Raw genomic sequence first — 15,787 nt, 5'->3', positions numbered from 1 at the left:
ATGGATGTGAACAACCATCTGTTGTAACAAAACAAAGTATGTACAAAACAGTGCTGGAGGAGCCTAGCAGGTCAGGCAGCATCTTTAGAGGGAATGGAGAGGACGTTCGGGTCAGAACCCTTCTGCAGACTCTGTTTGTAATCTTGTTGATGACAATCCTCCATTTAAGTTTGCTGTTATACAACATAATATGTGGCACATGGACATGCAGGAAGGCTATGGATCATGTGCAGGCAGAAAAGATTAGTTAATGTGACATCTTGTTTGGCATGGATGTTGTGCAGCAAAGGGCCTGGACCTGTGCTGTACTGTTTCAAGTCCTATAACTTCAATTACCACCGCAGCTGTTTCGTATAGTTTGGCTATTATGGATCCATTAGTCAATTATCCTTCTATTTAAGGTACACTTCTGTGCAGATCATAAAAATGAAATCATTTAAAAAGCTTGTGCAGAAATAAAGGACATTTTTGATTTCAAATATTCATTGTTAAACCAGATTTTCAATTAAAATGCAGTGTATATGTTTTAAAGTTGAGCAATAATGAAGAGGATTATTAATAATTAAGAGAAGATCCATCACCTTTACAGCACCATGAATAGGCTCACAAATGGAATATGCAGTATATATTCCACCTATTCATGATAGCTGTAAAGATAATGGATAGCTGCCACCTTCAATTGTTACAGTCATCTACCAAAGGTACTCCCAGTGTTACTCAGGGCCAGGGTTTGTAGGATTTACACCTAGCAATGAGGATTTACACCTAGTAATATTTCTGAACCATGTTGGTATGTGTCTAGAGGATCGCAAAGTGCCAAACTTGGGAGATGCTTTTGGGGGAATTGAGCTGAATGACTTGCAGTACATTTTGTACATGGTACACTCTACAGCCATGGTACATCATGGTGGGAGGGAATGAGTGGTGGAGACAACTCATCAGCATGTACCTGGGTGAGCACTTAAAGATCCATAATCACTGGGTCTATTGACCAGGAACTGAGTAATGTGAGTCTTCTAAATAGCTGTATGGATGCAATGGTCTCAATGGCTGTCTGCAATGGTATAAATGTCTATATTTCCATGTTTTAGATTTAGTTTCAGAAATACAACAAGGAAACATGCCCTTGACCCATAGAATCCACGCCGTGCACCGATCCCCATACACTAGCACTGCCCTACACACTAGGGGATCATTTACATTTTCTTTACCAAACCCAATTAACCTACAAACCCGCTCGTCTTTGGAATGTGCAAGGAAACCAGAGCACCCAGAGAAAACTCACGCAGTCACAGGGAGAACGTACAAACACCATACAGACAGCACCCGAAGTCGGGATTGAATCCGGTTCTTTGGCGCTGTAAGGCAGCAACTCTATTGCTGTGCCCCCCTTAGCTTGGGAGATGCTTTTGGAGGAGTTGCGGTTCATGCTGAAGATACTTGCAGATCAGAATGGGAAGGATAAGAGATCATCTCCAAAGAATATCAGTAAACCAATTTGTTGACAATTTGGCACTTTTACACATACCAGCCTTTATTTCCGTTTTATTTTTGGAAATTGCATTCAGGTTGTGCACCTGCCTTGGTAGGATTTGAATTTTATGTTTTAATAGTCTCAGATGAGGCAACATTCATGGAGAACTCGACAGATGGATAAATCCTTTAGCATACCTGTATCCTAAATGATTTCACTTACATGACATTTTTGTATTTTAATAGTTACCATATCAGTCTCATGGAGTATATTTGCCTAGTAATTCGGTTGGGGTAAGGTGGATCTTTTAGTGCCATGCAATTTGCAATTCAATTTAACCAAGCTGGATAGTATTTGCAGTAATTTTGGGTCAGATCACATGTAGTCACTGAGTGATGGTAAGCTTCAGGCCCTATCCATCGCTCCCAGTGCCCAATTGGGTCTATTAAATCAAACGTCGGGAGCGGTGCATTGGGCAGCATGCTGTTATAACCTAGAAATACAAGTACAGGTACACAACCTTTTATCCGAAAGCCTTGGGACCAGACACTGCTCGGATTTCGGAATTTTTCGGATTTCGGAATGGAAGCTTTTTAGCGTAGATTAGGTAGGTAGCGCGACCGGCTTGAAAAGTCTGGAGTGGCTGCCTCCTCCCCGGAGACCGGGGAATCATTGTAAATCATTGCTTAAATGTTAGTCAGTTAGTTTGGAGGGATTTTATGTGGTGGGGGGGGGTGAAGGGGGAAACTTTAATTCTTAGTCCTCTACCTGGTCGGAGAGGCGGGGAGCGGGCAATGCCTTACCAGGTCGTCGTGCAGTAAGCTCCGGAGCACTGTAGCCGCCGACTCCCAACATCGCGGAGCTGGGGCTGCGTGCGTCCGGCCGCGGGCGGCACCGGTTGGAGCTCCGACCCCGGCAACTCTACCCCTGCCTGCGCGGTGCTCCAAATCCAGCGCAGCCCGCGGCCGGACGCCCGCAGCCCCAGCTCCGCGATGTTGGGAGTTGGCGGCCACAGCGCTGGAATACCCGCGGGGAGCGGGCAATGCCCTACCCGGTCGCCGTGCAGTAAGCTCCGGAGCGCTGTAGCCGCCGACTCCCAACATCGCGGAGCTGGGGCTGCGTGCGTCCGGCCGCGGGCGGCGCTGGATTTGGAGCGCCGCGCAGCCAGGGGTAAAGTTGCCGGGGTCGGAGCTACAACCGGCGCCGCCCGCGGCCGGACGCCCGCAGCCCCAGCTCCGCGATGTTGGGAGTCGGCGGCCACAGCGCTCCGGAGCTTACTGCACGGCGATCCGGTAAGGCATTGCCCGCTCCCCACCTCTCCGACCAGGTAGGGGACTAAGAATTAAAGTTTCTCCCTTCACCCCCCCCCCCCCCCTTCACATAAAAGCCCGCCAAACTAACTGACTAACATATAAGCAATGATTTACAGATGTTTAAGTGTCTCCCCGGTGGAGGCAGCCGCTCCAGTAGTACAGACCTGGGTTGACTGTGGGTCATTTCGGGTCAGGTTTGGCGCCAAACGCGAGCTTTGGTGTGCAGACGACATCCTGGAAAAAATGTCCAGTTTTTGGAGCTTTTCGGTTTCCGGAACTCCGGATAAAAGGTTGTGCACCTGTACTTGGTAATTGGTGGGGCAGTGACCATGCTGATCATTGTTTAAATGCATTAGTGGTATTCAAGCTTCTTTCTCTATCAATTTTGATTGATAGTTTCTTGATTAATACGGGTGTCAGGGGTTATGGTGAGAAGGCAGGAGAATGGGGTTGAGAGGGAAAGATAGATCAGCCATGATTTATTGGCGGAGTAGACTTGATGGGCCGAATGGCCTAATTCTGCTCCTGGAACATATGAATTTGTCGGACCCGAACTGCAATTTCCTGCCCATGTTGTTCTGTATCAATGCTAGCATTCAATGCCGACATTTCCTGATTCACGGTCACTGAATAAGTCAAATTTCATTACCAAATCCACCTTTTGAAATCCTGTTGGTGATGTGGGATTAAAATCTACAACTCCTGTTGCACGTACTTTAATAACCATGTCATTGGAACGCCTGCGTGTATATTCCTTGATCTATATATACTTTTTGTCCTTTAAAACTGCAAAACTGGAGGAATAGCTTGCCAATCTGTGTGGTGTTTTATAAAGGCGACAGTGCAATAGTGAAGGAATTTAAAGGTTGTTCGAGGAGTTGGGAACGTTTGGCTGCACTTTTGGATTCCTGTGGTCTCTATGTATTGTTGCATTGGTGACTCCAAGGCAGTAGTATCTTTATTTAAATTAATCTTGTTTGGCTCTGATTATATCCAGAAAATAAGCCCGTGTCTGTAGTTCCTTCCCACACAGAAAATAACATCGTATGCCATTCATTGAGATGTTTGTGAGTCTTTATGATTCTCTATGACTCTCCATGGTTCTATGACTCTGAAGGACATACACTGACAATTCTCTCCAATTTCTCTGCTAATCACACTTATCAATTTTCTGCCTGGTTTGTTGCTCTTTATCCTGCTTCTTTGACCTGGTTTGTAAAAATAAGTGGTAGACAAAGGAAAATAACAGATTTGCCCTTCATTTGCATTTTTTACAGAATAGTGTACCACAAATGGGATGGGCAGCAATCACATTACTGTAGAGTAAAAGCAGCATGAGAGTGAAAGTAGATTCAGGCTACATTTTTGTCACCTGCCACCTCCTTCCTTTTCTGTCACATCTACCTTGAGTGTGCAGGTTGAACTCCCTTGGTTTACCTCTCACACACCAGGAACCAAATATTCTTCAGCATTGGACTGAGATATAAGTCTACTTTACAGGTCGACATCTTGGAACATTGACACAGAACAGTACAGCACAGGAACAGGCCCTTCAGCCCACAATGTCTGTGCCAAACATGATGCCGAGACCTACTCTTACCTGCCTGCACAAAATCCATGTCCCTGCATATCCATGTGTCTATCGAAAAGTCTCTTAAATGCCACTATCGTATCTGCCTCCACCATTGCTCCAAACAGCATATTCCAGGCACCCACCACCCTCCACATAAAAATAGTTGTCCCACATATCTCAATAGACAATAGGTGCCGGAGTAGGCCATTCGGCCCTTCGAGCCAGCACCGCCATTCAATGTGATCATGGCTGATCATCCCCAATCAGCACCCAGTTCCTGCCTTCTCCCCATATCCAGAAGAACAACTCCAGGACTGTTTGGAGTCTGTAGACTGGGCAATGTTCAAGGACTCGGCAACGGACTTTAACGAATACGCCACAGTCGTAACACACTTCATAAAGAAATGTGTGGAGGACTGCATCCCTACAAAAACCTTCCGAGTGTTTCCCAATCAGAATCAGAAACCTTGGATGAACTTTGAGATCCGCACTCTTCTAAAGTACAGACACAGGGCATTCATGTCCGATGATACAGTGGCCTACATGAAGTCCAGATACGACCTTGGTAAGGCCATCAAAAAGGCCAAAAGGGACTTCTGCTCCAAACTGGAGGATGAGACAGATGTTCGGCAGCTGTGGCGGGGCCTGAATGCAATCACCTCCTACAAGGCGAAACCAGGAGGCAGCTCGAATGTCGGTGAAACATCACTCCCTGACGAGCTCAATGCGTTTTACGCACGCTTTGACAGGGAGAATACTGATGTGCCTTCCCGATCCCCCATTCGCTGTGATGGCATTTCAGTCTCAGTCAGGGCCGATGTCAGGAAATCCTTCAGAGGGGTGAACCCCCGAAAAGCACCTGGTCCTGATGGTATACCCGGTCGTGTTCTAAAAACCTGTGCGGACCAACTGGCGGGAGTTTTTACGGACATTTTCAACCTCTCACTTCTGAGGTCTGAGGTCCCCACCTGCTTTAAAAGGGCATCAATTATACCGGTGCCCAAGAAGAGTAAGGTGACGTGCCTCAATGACTATCGACCAGTGGCACTAACGCCGGTGGTGATGAAGTGCTTTGAGAGGCTGATCATGGAGCAAATCAACTCCTACCTCGACAAAAACCTGGACCCACTGCAGTTCGCTTACCGCCACAACAGATCAATGGTGGATGCGATCTCGCTGGCCCTCCACTCCGCACTGGACCACTTGGACAACAAAAACTCATATGTCAGGCTGTTATTCATCGATTACAGCTCGGCATTCAACACAATCATCCCCTCCAAACTGGTTACCAAACTCGCAGAACTGGGTCTCTGCGCATCCCTCTGCAACTGGATCCTCGACTTCCTCTTCCACAGACCACAACACCAGCAAAACCAAGGAACTGATTGTGGACTTTGGAAGGAGTAGGAAGGGGACCCACAGCCCCATTTATATCAATGAGTCGATGGTTGAAAGGCTCAAGAACTTCAAATTCCTGGGCGTGCACATCTCTGAAGATCTTTCCTGGTCCGAGAACACTAACGCAATTATCAAAAAAGCTCATCAGCGCCTCTACTTCCTGAGAAGATGACGGAAGGTCGGTTTGTCAAGGAAGACTCTCTCTAACTTCTACAGGTTCACAGTAGAGAGCATGCTGACCGGTTGCATCGTGGCTTGGTTCGGCAATTTGAGCGCCCTGGAGAGGAAAAGACTACAAAAAGTAGTAAACACCGCCCAGTCCATCATCGGCTCTGATCTTCCTTCCATCGAGGGGATTTATCGCAGTCGCTGCCTCAAAAAGGCTGGCAGTATCATCAAAGACCCACACCATCCTGGCCACACACTCATCTCCCTGCTACCTTCAGGTAGAAGGTACAGGAGCCTGAAGACTGCAACAACCAGGGTCAGGAATAGCTACTTCCCCACAGCCATCAGGTTATTAAACCTGGCTCGGACAAAACTCTGATTATTAATAATCACTTTCTGCTATTTGCACTTTATCAGTTTATTTATTCATGTGTGTATATATTTATTTCATGGTATATGGACACACTGATCTGTTTTGTAGTAAATGCCTACTATTTTTTGTGTGCTTAAGCAAAGCAAGAATTTCATTGTCCTATACAGAGACACATGACAATAAACTCACTTGAACTTGAACTCCGGAGTGTACAAGCCCAGCTGTTCCATTCTCGCAACATATGACAGTCCCGCCATCCCGGGAATTAACCTTGTAAACCTACGCTGCACTCCCTCAATAGCAAGAATGTCCTTCCTCAAATTAGGGGACCAAAACTGTACACAATACTCCAGGTGTGGTCTCACTAGGGCTCTGTACAACTGCAGAAGGACCACTTTGCTCCTATATTCGATTCCTCTTGTTATAAAGGCCAACATGCCATTCCCTTTCTTCACTGCCTGCTGTACTTGCATCTCCTGTAATATTTGCCCGTCTCGCCTTCACGCTATGCCCTCCAATATTTGAGAATTCCAACCTGGGGAAAAAGGGATTGTAGAAAAAGTGGTGTTGAATTTCTGTAGAAGTTGTATGCTCTAATTCAGGACATCGCCATGGAGAATGTACAAGGTGCAGCCTGCGCAATGTGTCAGTAAATGTTCAGAAAGTATTTAGTCATGGTTATGCACAATGGTGTTTGCACAAAGCTCCTGATTTGGCTCAATTCTATTTACAGGTGACTGACTGAGATAACAACTACTCTCCACGTGACTACGCAGTACTCCTGAATTTACTTTAAGAATTTAACATCGAGTTGAAGAGTGTTTTCATTCCACAGAAGACTTGGGTTTAGAATTAAATGGCTGATAAACAAATCAGGTATTTGCACCAATGTTATTTTTATTGACTGTTAAAATTTTCCTCTAGAATTGCTCTCGACTACATGTAGGATAAATTCCATCTAAATTAATAATTAAGGAACTTGTCGTCTCATTTTAGCAGCAGAATCTGTTTTAACTTTTAATATTTCTGCCTTCCTCTCTTCCAAATCACTACTCAAAATGGGGTACAGTCTTCCTGCTAAGAGATGCCCATGTATACTGTTTTACTCAAGGGAATTTAAAGGCTATAATTCACCCGCATTTTACTGTTACTGCATTCTGAATTGTATCACTTTTGTGTGCTTGTTTACAAAATTACGTTGACTGCTTTCCACCAAAGGAGGTTTTTAGTCCTACTGTATGCTAAATGCATGCAGCTTGGACAAGATCTATGGTTTCCTTCTTTTGTTTCTGCATGGACAAGTGTTTATTTGTATAATATCCTGACAACAGAACAATGAAATTCTTACTTACAGCGGTTTAAAAGGCCCAGAAACAAAACATTAATATACAATAATCAATAAATAATAACAGTAATACTAGATAGCTATAATGGTTTAAAAACCAAAGTCCATAAACATAGTCCATCGAAGATCATAGTGATTGAGGTTAGTGTTGTTAAAGGGCCTGTCCCACTTCGGCACCATTTGCGCCTCACGCAGATGGCGCACGAAGATTTTGTACATCCCAAAATCCTGGGTCGCGGCACGTGACCGCGTGTCACTGCCTACATCACCATGCACCATGCACGCATCACATGCGCGGCATGATGCGCACTTCGTGCGTCATGACCTGTAAATAATGTCACGTAAATTACGCGCAAATGGCGCCCAAGTGGGACAGGCCCTTAAGTGTTCAAGAGCCTGATAGTTGCTGGGAAGAAGCTGTTCTTGAACCTTGTTGTCAATGTGTTCAAGCTTCTGTACCTTCTTCCCAATAGTAGTAGCGAAATGAGACTGTGCCCAGGGTGGTGTGGGCCTTTGATGATATCAACTGCTTGTTAAGACAGCATCTCCTAAAGATCCATTCAATGGTGGGGAGGTGATGGACTGGGCAGTGTCTACACCCTCTGTTTTCTACTTCCTTCCTAGATGTTGAGTTGCTGAACCAGACTGTGATACATCTAGTCTGTCTGCTCTCCACTGTCCACTTGTAGAGGTTTGGTATTCATCAACATACCAACTTTCCTCAATGTCATAAGGAGGTAGAGGTGTTGATGAGGTTTTTTTGTGCTTGCATCAATTTGCTGGGCCCAGGAACTACAGAGATATGCACACCTAGGAACTTTCCACTGTGGTCAAGTCGATAAAGACAGATTCATGAATCCTTGCCTTATACCTCCTGAAGTCAACGTTCAGCTTCCTGGTCTTACTGACAGACAATAGACAATAGACAATAGGTGCAGGAGTAGGCCATTCGGCCCTTTGAGCCAGCGCCGCCATTCAATGTGATCATGTCTGATCATCCCCAATCAGTACCCCGTTCCTGCCTCCTTCCCATATGCTCTGACTCCACTATCTTTAAGAGCCCCATCTATCTCTTTCTTGAAAGTATCCAGAGAACCGGCCTCCACCGCCCTCTGAGGCAGAGAATTCCACAGACTCACAACTCTGTGAATTGTTCGTGAAAAAGTGTTTCCTCGTCTCCGTTCTAAATGGCTTATCCCTACATGACCCTGTATCTTCAGACATGAATGTCTGATGTCTGGTCCTCAGTAGATTAGTCTGTGGAATTCTCTGCCTCAGAGGGCGGTGGAGGCAGGTTCTCTAGATGCTTTCAAGAGAGAGCTAGATAGGGCTCTTAAAAATACCGGAGTCAGGGGATATGGGGAGAAGGCAGGAACGGGGTACTGATTGGGGATGATCAGCCATAATCACATTGAATGGCGATGCTGGCTCGAAGGGCCGAATGGCCTACTCCTGCACCTATTGTCTATTATGGATCTCCTGGTTTATCCAACACTTCTTGTTTGGGAACACTGCAATGGTTTTCTCTAGAATGCCACAGCATTCTAACTTCTACAGAAATTCCTTTACTTTGTCTCCACAACTTTTCAGTCTTCTATTCCTATTTTCTTCAATGAGGTTTATTTTTAAACTAATTTGGCACTCTGACCATTTTGTGTGGCCAGATCTCTGTGCAGAATGGTAGTGAAGAATAATTGAGGTCCTTGTAATCTCTGCCAAGCTCCTGAAATTATCATTTATCTTTACCTTTCCAAAGATATGTTTTAAATAGTTGATCCACTAACCGAAAATGGGTTCACAGTCCACTGTAAGTGTTTTTTATTGAAAAAGTGCCAAAGTCTAACACAAACAATTGCTGAATATCACAACAAGAGTAAGCTAAATGGCAGGATCAATGCACCATGCTGTAAACAATCAAGAGATTCGGGAGTGTTTATATGTAACATAGGCCAATTGGGTCAGTGTACACAATGCATCTCACAATTCGGTTGATGATCTCGGCATTTCATGATCTCGGAACCCACACAGATTTGGGAGACCTTTCGTAAGAAATATAGTATGGAAACAAGCCCTTAATTCCAGCGGTTACCCTGTCCACTAGCACTATCCTACACACTAGGGACAATTTATAATTTTACCAAAACCAATTAAATTACAAATCTGTTGGTCTTTGGAATGTGGGAAGGATTGGACCACCCAGAGAAACCCCATTAGGTCACAAGGAGAACGTACAAACTCCGATCAGTAGGTTATGGCCCTGTCCCACATTGCAAGTTCATTCCAAGAATTCTCCTGAGTTTGCAGTGATTCGAACTCGTAGATTTACGGTAATGGCCGCTCGTCGGTACTCGGGCTCTCGTGGACATTTTTCAACATGTTGAATAAATCTTCACTAATCTTCCCGAGCTTACCTGCCATTAGCGATTCTTCCCAGGTACCTGCCGTTAGCGCTACGAGCTGCTAAGAGACGCCCCGAGCTCTGACGTATGTTCATTCTCCGTGCTTACCACAAGTTTGATTTTTTTTTTAAACTCGGGAGAGCTCTTGGAATGGACTCGTACGGTGTGATTGGGCCATTAGGTAGCAAACTAAACTCCGTACAAATACTAAACTAAACTTACAAACTAACTAACATATGTACTAGACTGATCACATTTTCATCTCCATTTTTAAAAGAAAGTAGAACCATGTAACACACTGTCCCACAAACAGCGTCTGCAATATGGATCAAATACTGCAGCAACCTCCCTGGTCTATTTATTGTACCTGTTTAGTGAACTGCAGCAATTGATATTTTTGAGGCAGTGTTCTTAACTGTTGCCAAAGGTTACTTTAGCTTATCGTCAGGTGTACCAAGGTACAGTGAAAAGCTTTTTTGTTGCATGATAACCAGTTGGCAGAATGACAATACATGATTACAATCAAGACATCCACAGTGTACAGATAAAAAACCATGTTAATGGATTTGGCTTTCCAAGAGCTTTGAGGGTGTGGGGTCAGTAGGACCAGAGGTCATAGCCTCAGAATAAAAGGACATACCTTTCGAAAGGTACCTTTAGAAAGGTATGAGGAATTTCTTTAGTCAGAGGGCGATGAATCTGTGGAATCCATTGCCACAGAAGGCTGTGGAGTCCAAGTAAATGGATATTTTTAAAGAAGAGATTGACAGATTTTTGATTAGTATGGATGTCAGGGGTTAAGGGGAGAAGGCAAGACAATGGGGATTGAGATGCAAGGATAGGTCAGTCATGATTGAATGGCGGAGTAGTCTTGATGGGCTGAATGTCCCAATTCTGCTCCTATAACTTATGGACTTCTGAGTGCTATCCAGTCAGCGGAAAGACTATACATGATTACAATCAAGCCGTCCACCACATACAGATACAAGATAAAGGGCATTAGAGGTTTAAAAGAGTGGAAGGATTGTAATGTGATTGCAGATCCACTTCTGGGGCCAGCACGCGGAGAGCTACCTGGCCTGGGCGCCATCCTGCTGCAGGCGCCATCTTGCAAGGGAAGATCTATCAGCAATCTTTATGTTCAAATGCTGTCTTTGATGTTAGCCTATTGTAAGTTTAACTCACAACTGTGGAACATTTTTTGAAACTCTGAATATTATAGAGGGAACACATTCAACTTTTGTTTCGTGGTAGAGCAGTTTGGTTCTAATCCAGTGTTCTGGAGCCTGCATCTTGTGCAAAGAAAAGGAAGGGTTTTGTTTCTCCCATTTTACTACGGGAGCAAGAAAACCCGATGCAATAATTGTAGTGGCGTGCCGATCAGATGGGACAATAGAGGCATGATAGACTTGTTGGCACAGAAACTACCATTTACTCTTTCTGTTCTGATTTCCGGTAGTAAGCATTTCATTGTTGGATTAGGAGGAATTAAATCAAGAGGATATGCATTCTGTGCTAGCAAGAGTAAAACGTCAAATGTCTTTTTATTATCCGGCACTGACGTTTTTGATGGAGAGTCTAGATCAGCTGCAGTGTGGTCTGAGTGAGTCACTATCTGGCAGCGATGTTCTTTCTTTTGGTTAGTTGGTGTCAGTTTACTGATGATTAGACCCAATTGGCCTTGCTTATTGAAGCTAGCAATACTTTCCATGAAGGCTAACTTAATATTCCTGTTGGAACAGTCCTCCCAGCTTTTCTTTAAGAGTTTAATCCGCTGTAGATATAAGGGGTAAATATTCACCCAGCTGCATTTTTAGATGCTATCTGGAGGTTAGATGTGCAGTTCAGATAAAGCTGGACTGTGGGATTTTCCTCTTCATTCTTCCAGCTTTCCCAGTAGGTTTCTTGACACCAGCTTCATGCTGGCTGCTCCTGAGAAACTTCAGTATCTAATGTATAACTTCTTGCCACCTTCCCCTCGGCTAACAGCAAACCATTTTACATTTCTTTATCACCCTCTGATCTGTCGTTTTCACACCTTTCCCGGCCATATCTCCTCTCCCCCAACTCTCAGTCTGAAGAAGGGTCTCGACCCGAAACGTCACCTATTCCTTTTCTCCAGAGATTCCGTCTGACCTGTTGAGTTACTGCAGTTTTTTTGTGACTGTCTTTGATTTTAGACTAGCATCTGCAGTTCCTTCCTACACACAGTTTCTCATCACCACAGACTGCAACATTGAGTGGTCATTGTCTCAATAAGAGGCCCGTTTCTGTGAGCAGCGTTTCCCACTTGGAGCTGAGCTCCATTAACAGAGCCTGCTTGTGTCTCTCGAAAGGTTGGTGCATTTTTGCTCAGGTATGCAGTGGGAGATAGTGTTGAGTTTTGCAACTTGCCAAAGACAAAGCCAGCTCCGCTGTTTGTAGATGCTACCCTGGATTCTCTGGTGCGGGAGTTGGGGAAGGGGAGAGATACCCAGATTTTGCAAGGAGTCAGGTGGCCTTCCAGACACACACCAACAAGATGGTGACAGAGGATGGTGCCACAGTTGAACCCTGAGAATCTGTAGATAGACATAAAATGCTGGGGGAACTCTACGTTTATAAAAGGACTGCAGATGCTGGAAAAAACAAAGGTAGACAAAAATGCTGGAGAAACTCAGCGGGTGAGGTAGCATCTATGGAGAGAAGGATTAGGCGACGTTTCGGGTCAAGACCGTTCTTCGGATTGATGAGGGGGGGAGGCAGAAAAAAACAAGGACGAGGCGAGACAGGAGGCTTGTGGGAGAGCTGGGAAGGGGAGGGGAAGGAGGGAGAAAGCAAGGACTATCTGAAATTGGGGAAGTCAATGTTCATACCACGGGGGTGTAAACTACCTAAGCGAAATATGAGGTGCTGTTTCTTTAATTTGCGCTGGGCCTCACTCTGGCAATAGAGGAGGGCCAGGACAGAAGGTCAGACTCGGAGTGGGAGTTGAAGTGCTGGGCTACCGGGAGGTCATGTTGGTTATTGTGAGGTGTTGGGCTGTTGAGTAACTCTACGGATCAGGCAACATCTCTGGAGAAAAGGAATATGCACCGTTTCAGGTTGAACGAATGGTTCGAAATGTCACCTATTCCTTTTCTCCAGAGATGCTGCCTGACCTGCTGAGTTACTCCAGTATTTTTTGTCTTTCTTCGGTATAAACCAGCATCTGCAGTTCCTTCCTACACATGATAATCTGGATGCAGTTCCACAAAAGGGGCAGTGATCTTGAAAGCCTGTAGCTTCAAATGCAATATTCAACCACAAACTGATATTTATTTGAACATCACCTCCTAACACTCAACCCCCAACTGCCTCAATTGAGATCCACCCCCCCCCCCCCCCCCCCCCCCCCCCCCCCCCCCCCACCAAATAATGTGCACATTCTCACTCTGTGTACACTTCTGTAGCTATTCAACCATGGCAGGTGCAACCCCGAAACGCGTTCATTAATACCCCTCTCCCTCTTGCAGGAGTAGGTGCCACACAGCTGGAGTTGACCTGCAGGGGCAGGTGTGGCTGCATCCCTATGGAGGAATGGTGCAGACCATCGTTGAAGTGCCATTGCAGAGTCCATGACCAGTGAAGGAGCTGAAACCAAGCAAGGTGACAGTATCCTCATAACTTAATCCTCCATCTCACGACCCGCTAATCCCACGGGCTCTTCTGATTTAACTGCAGCAGATGGAATAAACAAGTTTAGTTTAGAGATTCAGTGCGGTTCAGTCCACCGAGTCCACACCGACCAGTGATCCCCCACACTCTATGTATGTCTGTAGTGTGGGAGGAAACCGGAGAGCCCTGGGAAAACCCACGCAGGTCACGGGGAGAACATATAAACTTCGAAAATGTATCACCGGTAATTAGGATTGAACCCGGGACCCTGACACTGCAAAGCAGCAACTCTGCCGCTGTGCCACCTTAGTAAGCTTCTCTTACTATTCACTCAACCTTTGCCATTCTTCCAGATAACTTGAGTACTGTATTTACAGACCTGTTATACTGCTGCAAGCAAGAACAATGTTCTTCTGTATGACAATTAGACACTCTTGACTCTTGACTCTCTTCACCAAATATGTCAAATGGATAGGTGGTGGGAATAGACATTATAATACTTGTTTATCACCCCTTGTTATCAGCTCAGGCATTCGCACTGTATAGTTTAGCCTGCACTGTTGATTATAGAAGCTGGGAAGTCACGCTACAGTTATATAAGATGTTGGTGGGACCGCGTTTAGGGTATTGTGAAGATAAACACAAAATACTGGAGTATCTCAGTGGGTCAGGCAGCATCTCTGGTGGCGTAGCGGTAGAGCTTTTGCCTTGCAGCGCCAGAGACCTGGGTTCAATCCTGTCTACGGGATGCTTGTCTGTATGGAGTTTGCACCTTCTCCCCATGAACTGTGTGGGTTTTCTCTGAGATCTTTTCTTTCCTTTGACACTCCAAAGACGTACAGGTTTGTAGGTTAATTGGCTTGCTATATGTAGGATTGCGTTAATGTGAGGATCGCTGGTCAGTGTGGTCTCGGTGGGCCGAAGGGCCTATTTTCCGTGCTGTATCTCTAAACTAAACTAATCTAAAAGGAATAGGCAAAGTTTTGGGTCGAGACCCTTCTTCAGAAGGGTTTAGGGTATTGTGGTCAGGATTGGTCACCATGTTAAAGGAAATGTATTGTCAAGCTAGAAACAGTGCAGAGGGGATTTGCAAGGATGTTGCCAGGACTCGAGGGCCTGAGTTATATAGGGAGGTTGAGAAGGCTAGGACTTTATTCCTTGGAGTGCAGGAGGTCAAGTATGACCAAAGAGCCTGTTCCCATTGAATGACTCTATGACTCTGTTAATTTGCAAGGTCTGCATGTGATGTGTCAAGAGTATCTTTGTCCAAGACATGGTCTGGGAAAAGGGAAGCCAGGTGTAACTTCTGGGAAGCTGATGTGGCAAACATGCTCTGCTGCCGGAGAATCAAATGAAGACTTCACAGATGCCATTCCTATCCAGCATGAGGAGTGTGGAACTGTATTAACATGCCTGTACCCCTTCTGATGGCAGATGTCCTCTGATTCCACTGCAGTGCTGGAAGATGCTACTTAATATATGAATGCTTTGGTAATCTTGCATATTGTTGCCTCTCTGGTTGAGGATTACAGTCTGCAGAAGGGCTGAGGAGGGCTCATGGTGTTTCACCAATTTCTCAGTAGGATTGGTTCAGGTAGGATATGAGTATGGATGTGGTCAGTGTTCAACTTGAACCTGCTGTATAGTTTTACCGTTAATTTCACAGCCCCGATTGATAACATAAAATAGGAACCAGGTTCCTGCATTAACCATGTTCCTGCACGAACCCCATTGCAGAATTGTTGCACACTTAAAGGAGGACATTTAGCCCTTTGAGTATCTGCTGGTGCTTTTGACAGTTTCTTGGTCCTTCTCCCTTATTTGTGCAATTTTGTTTTCCTTCAAGTACGTGGAGAGACACAATGGTAATTGTTTCTATCAACGTTATAGGCAGAACATTATTTCAGTCTGAGGAAGGGTCTGGACCCAATAGGTTGTCTATCCATGAGCTTTGGAGATGTTGCCTGACCTGCTGAGTTACGCATAGTCATACAGCATGGAAACAGGCCGTTAGGTTCAACTTGCCCACACCAACAAACATGTCCCATCTAGACTTGTCCTACTTGACCTGTATCCCTCTAAGCCTATCTTATCCATGTACCTGTCTG

At 45.2% G+C, this 15,787-nt stretch overlaps 2 protein-coding genes across 3 annotated transcripts in view; one reads left to right on the top strand and one right to left on the bottom strand.

Moving 5' to 3' along the window:
- The window catches only part of slc25a22a (solute carrier family 25 member 22a), a 113,423-nt gene that overhangs the window by 43,254 nt on the left and 54,382 nt on the right, over window positions 1–15,787 (top strand). For both annotated transcript variants that reach the window (XM_055649682.1, XM_055649684.1), the window contains exon 2: window positions 7,033–7,175. In XM_055649682.1, the coding sequence (XP_055505657.1) occupies window positions 7,156–7,175 (20 nt within the window). In that variant the 5' untranslated portion in view covers window positions 7,033–7,155. The remainder of the gene's footprint in view (window positions 1–7,032; window positions 7,176–15,787) is intronic.
- The window catches only part of rplp2l (ribosomal protein, large P2, like), a 140,762-nt gene that overhangs the window by 112,022 nt on the left and 12,953 nt on the right, over window positions 1–15,787 (bottom strand). The gene's annotated exons all lie outside the window — the stretch shown is intronic.

Source organism: Leucoraja erinacea, chromosome 18 (assembly GCF_028641065.1).
Source record: "Leucoraja erinacea ecotype New England chromosome 18, Leri_hhj_1, whole genome shotgun sequence".
NCBI classification, from domain to species: domain Eukaryota; kingdom Metazoa; phylum Chordata; class Chondrichthyes; order Rajiformes; family Rajidae; genus Leucoraja; species Leucoraja erinaceus.
Note: the sequence above shows the minus strand (reverse complement) of the source record. Positions and strands in the feature narration are given on the sequence as shown.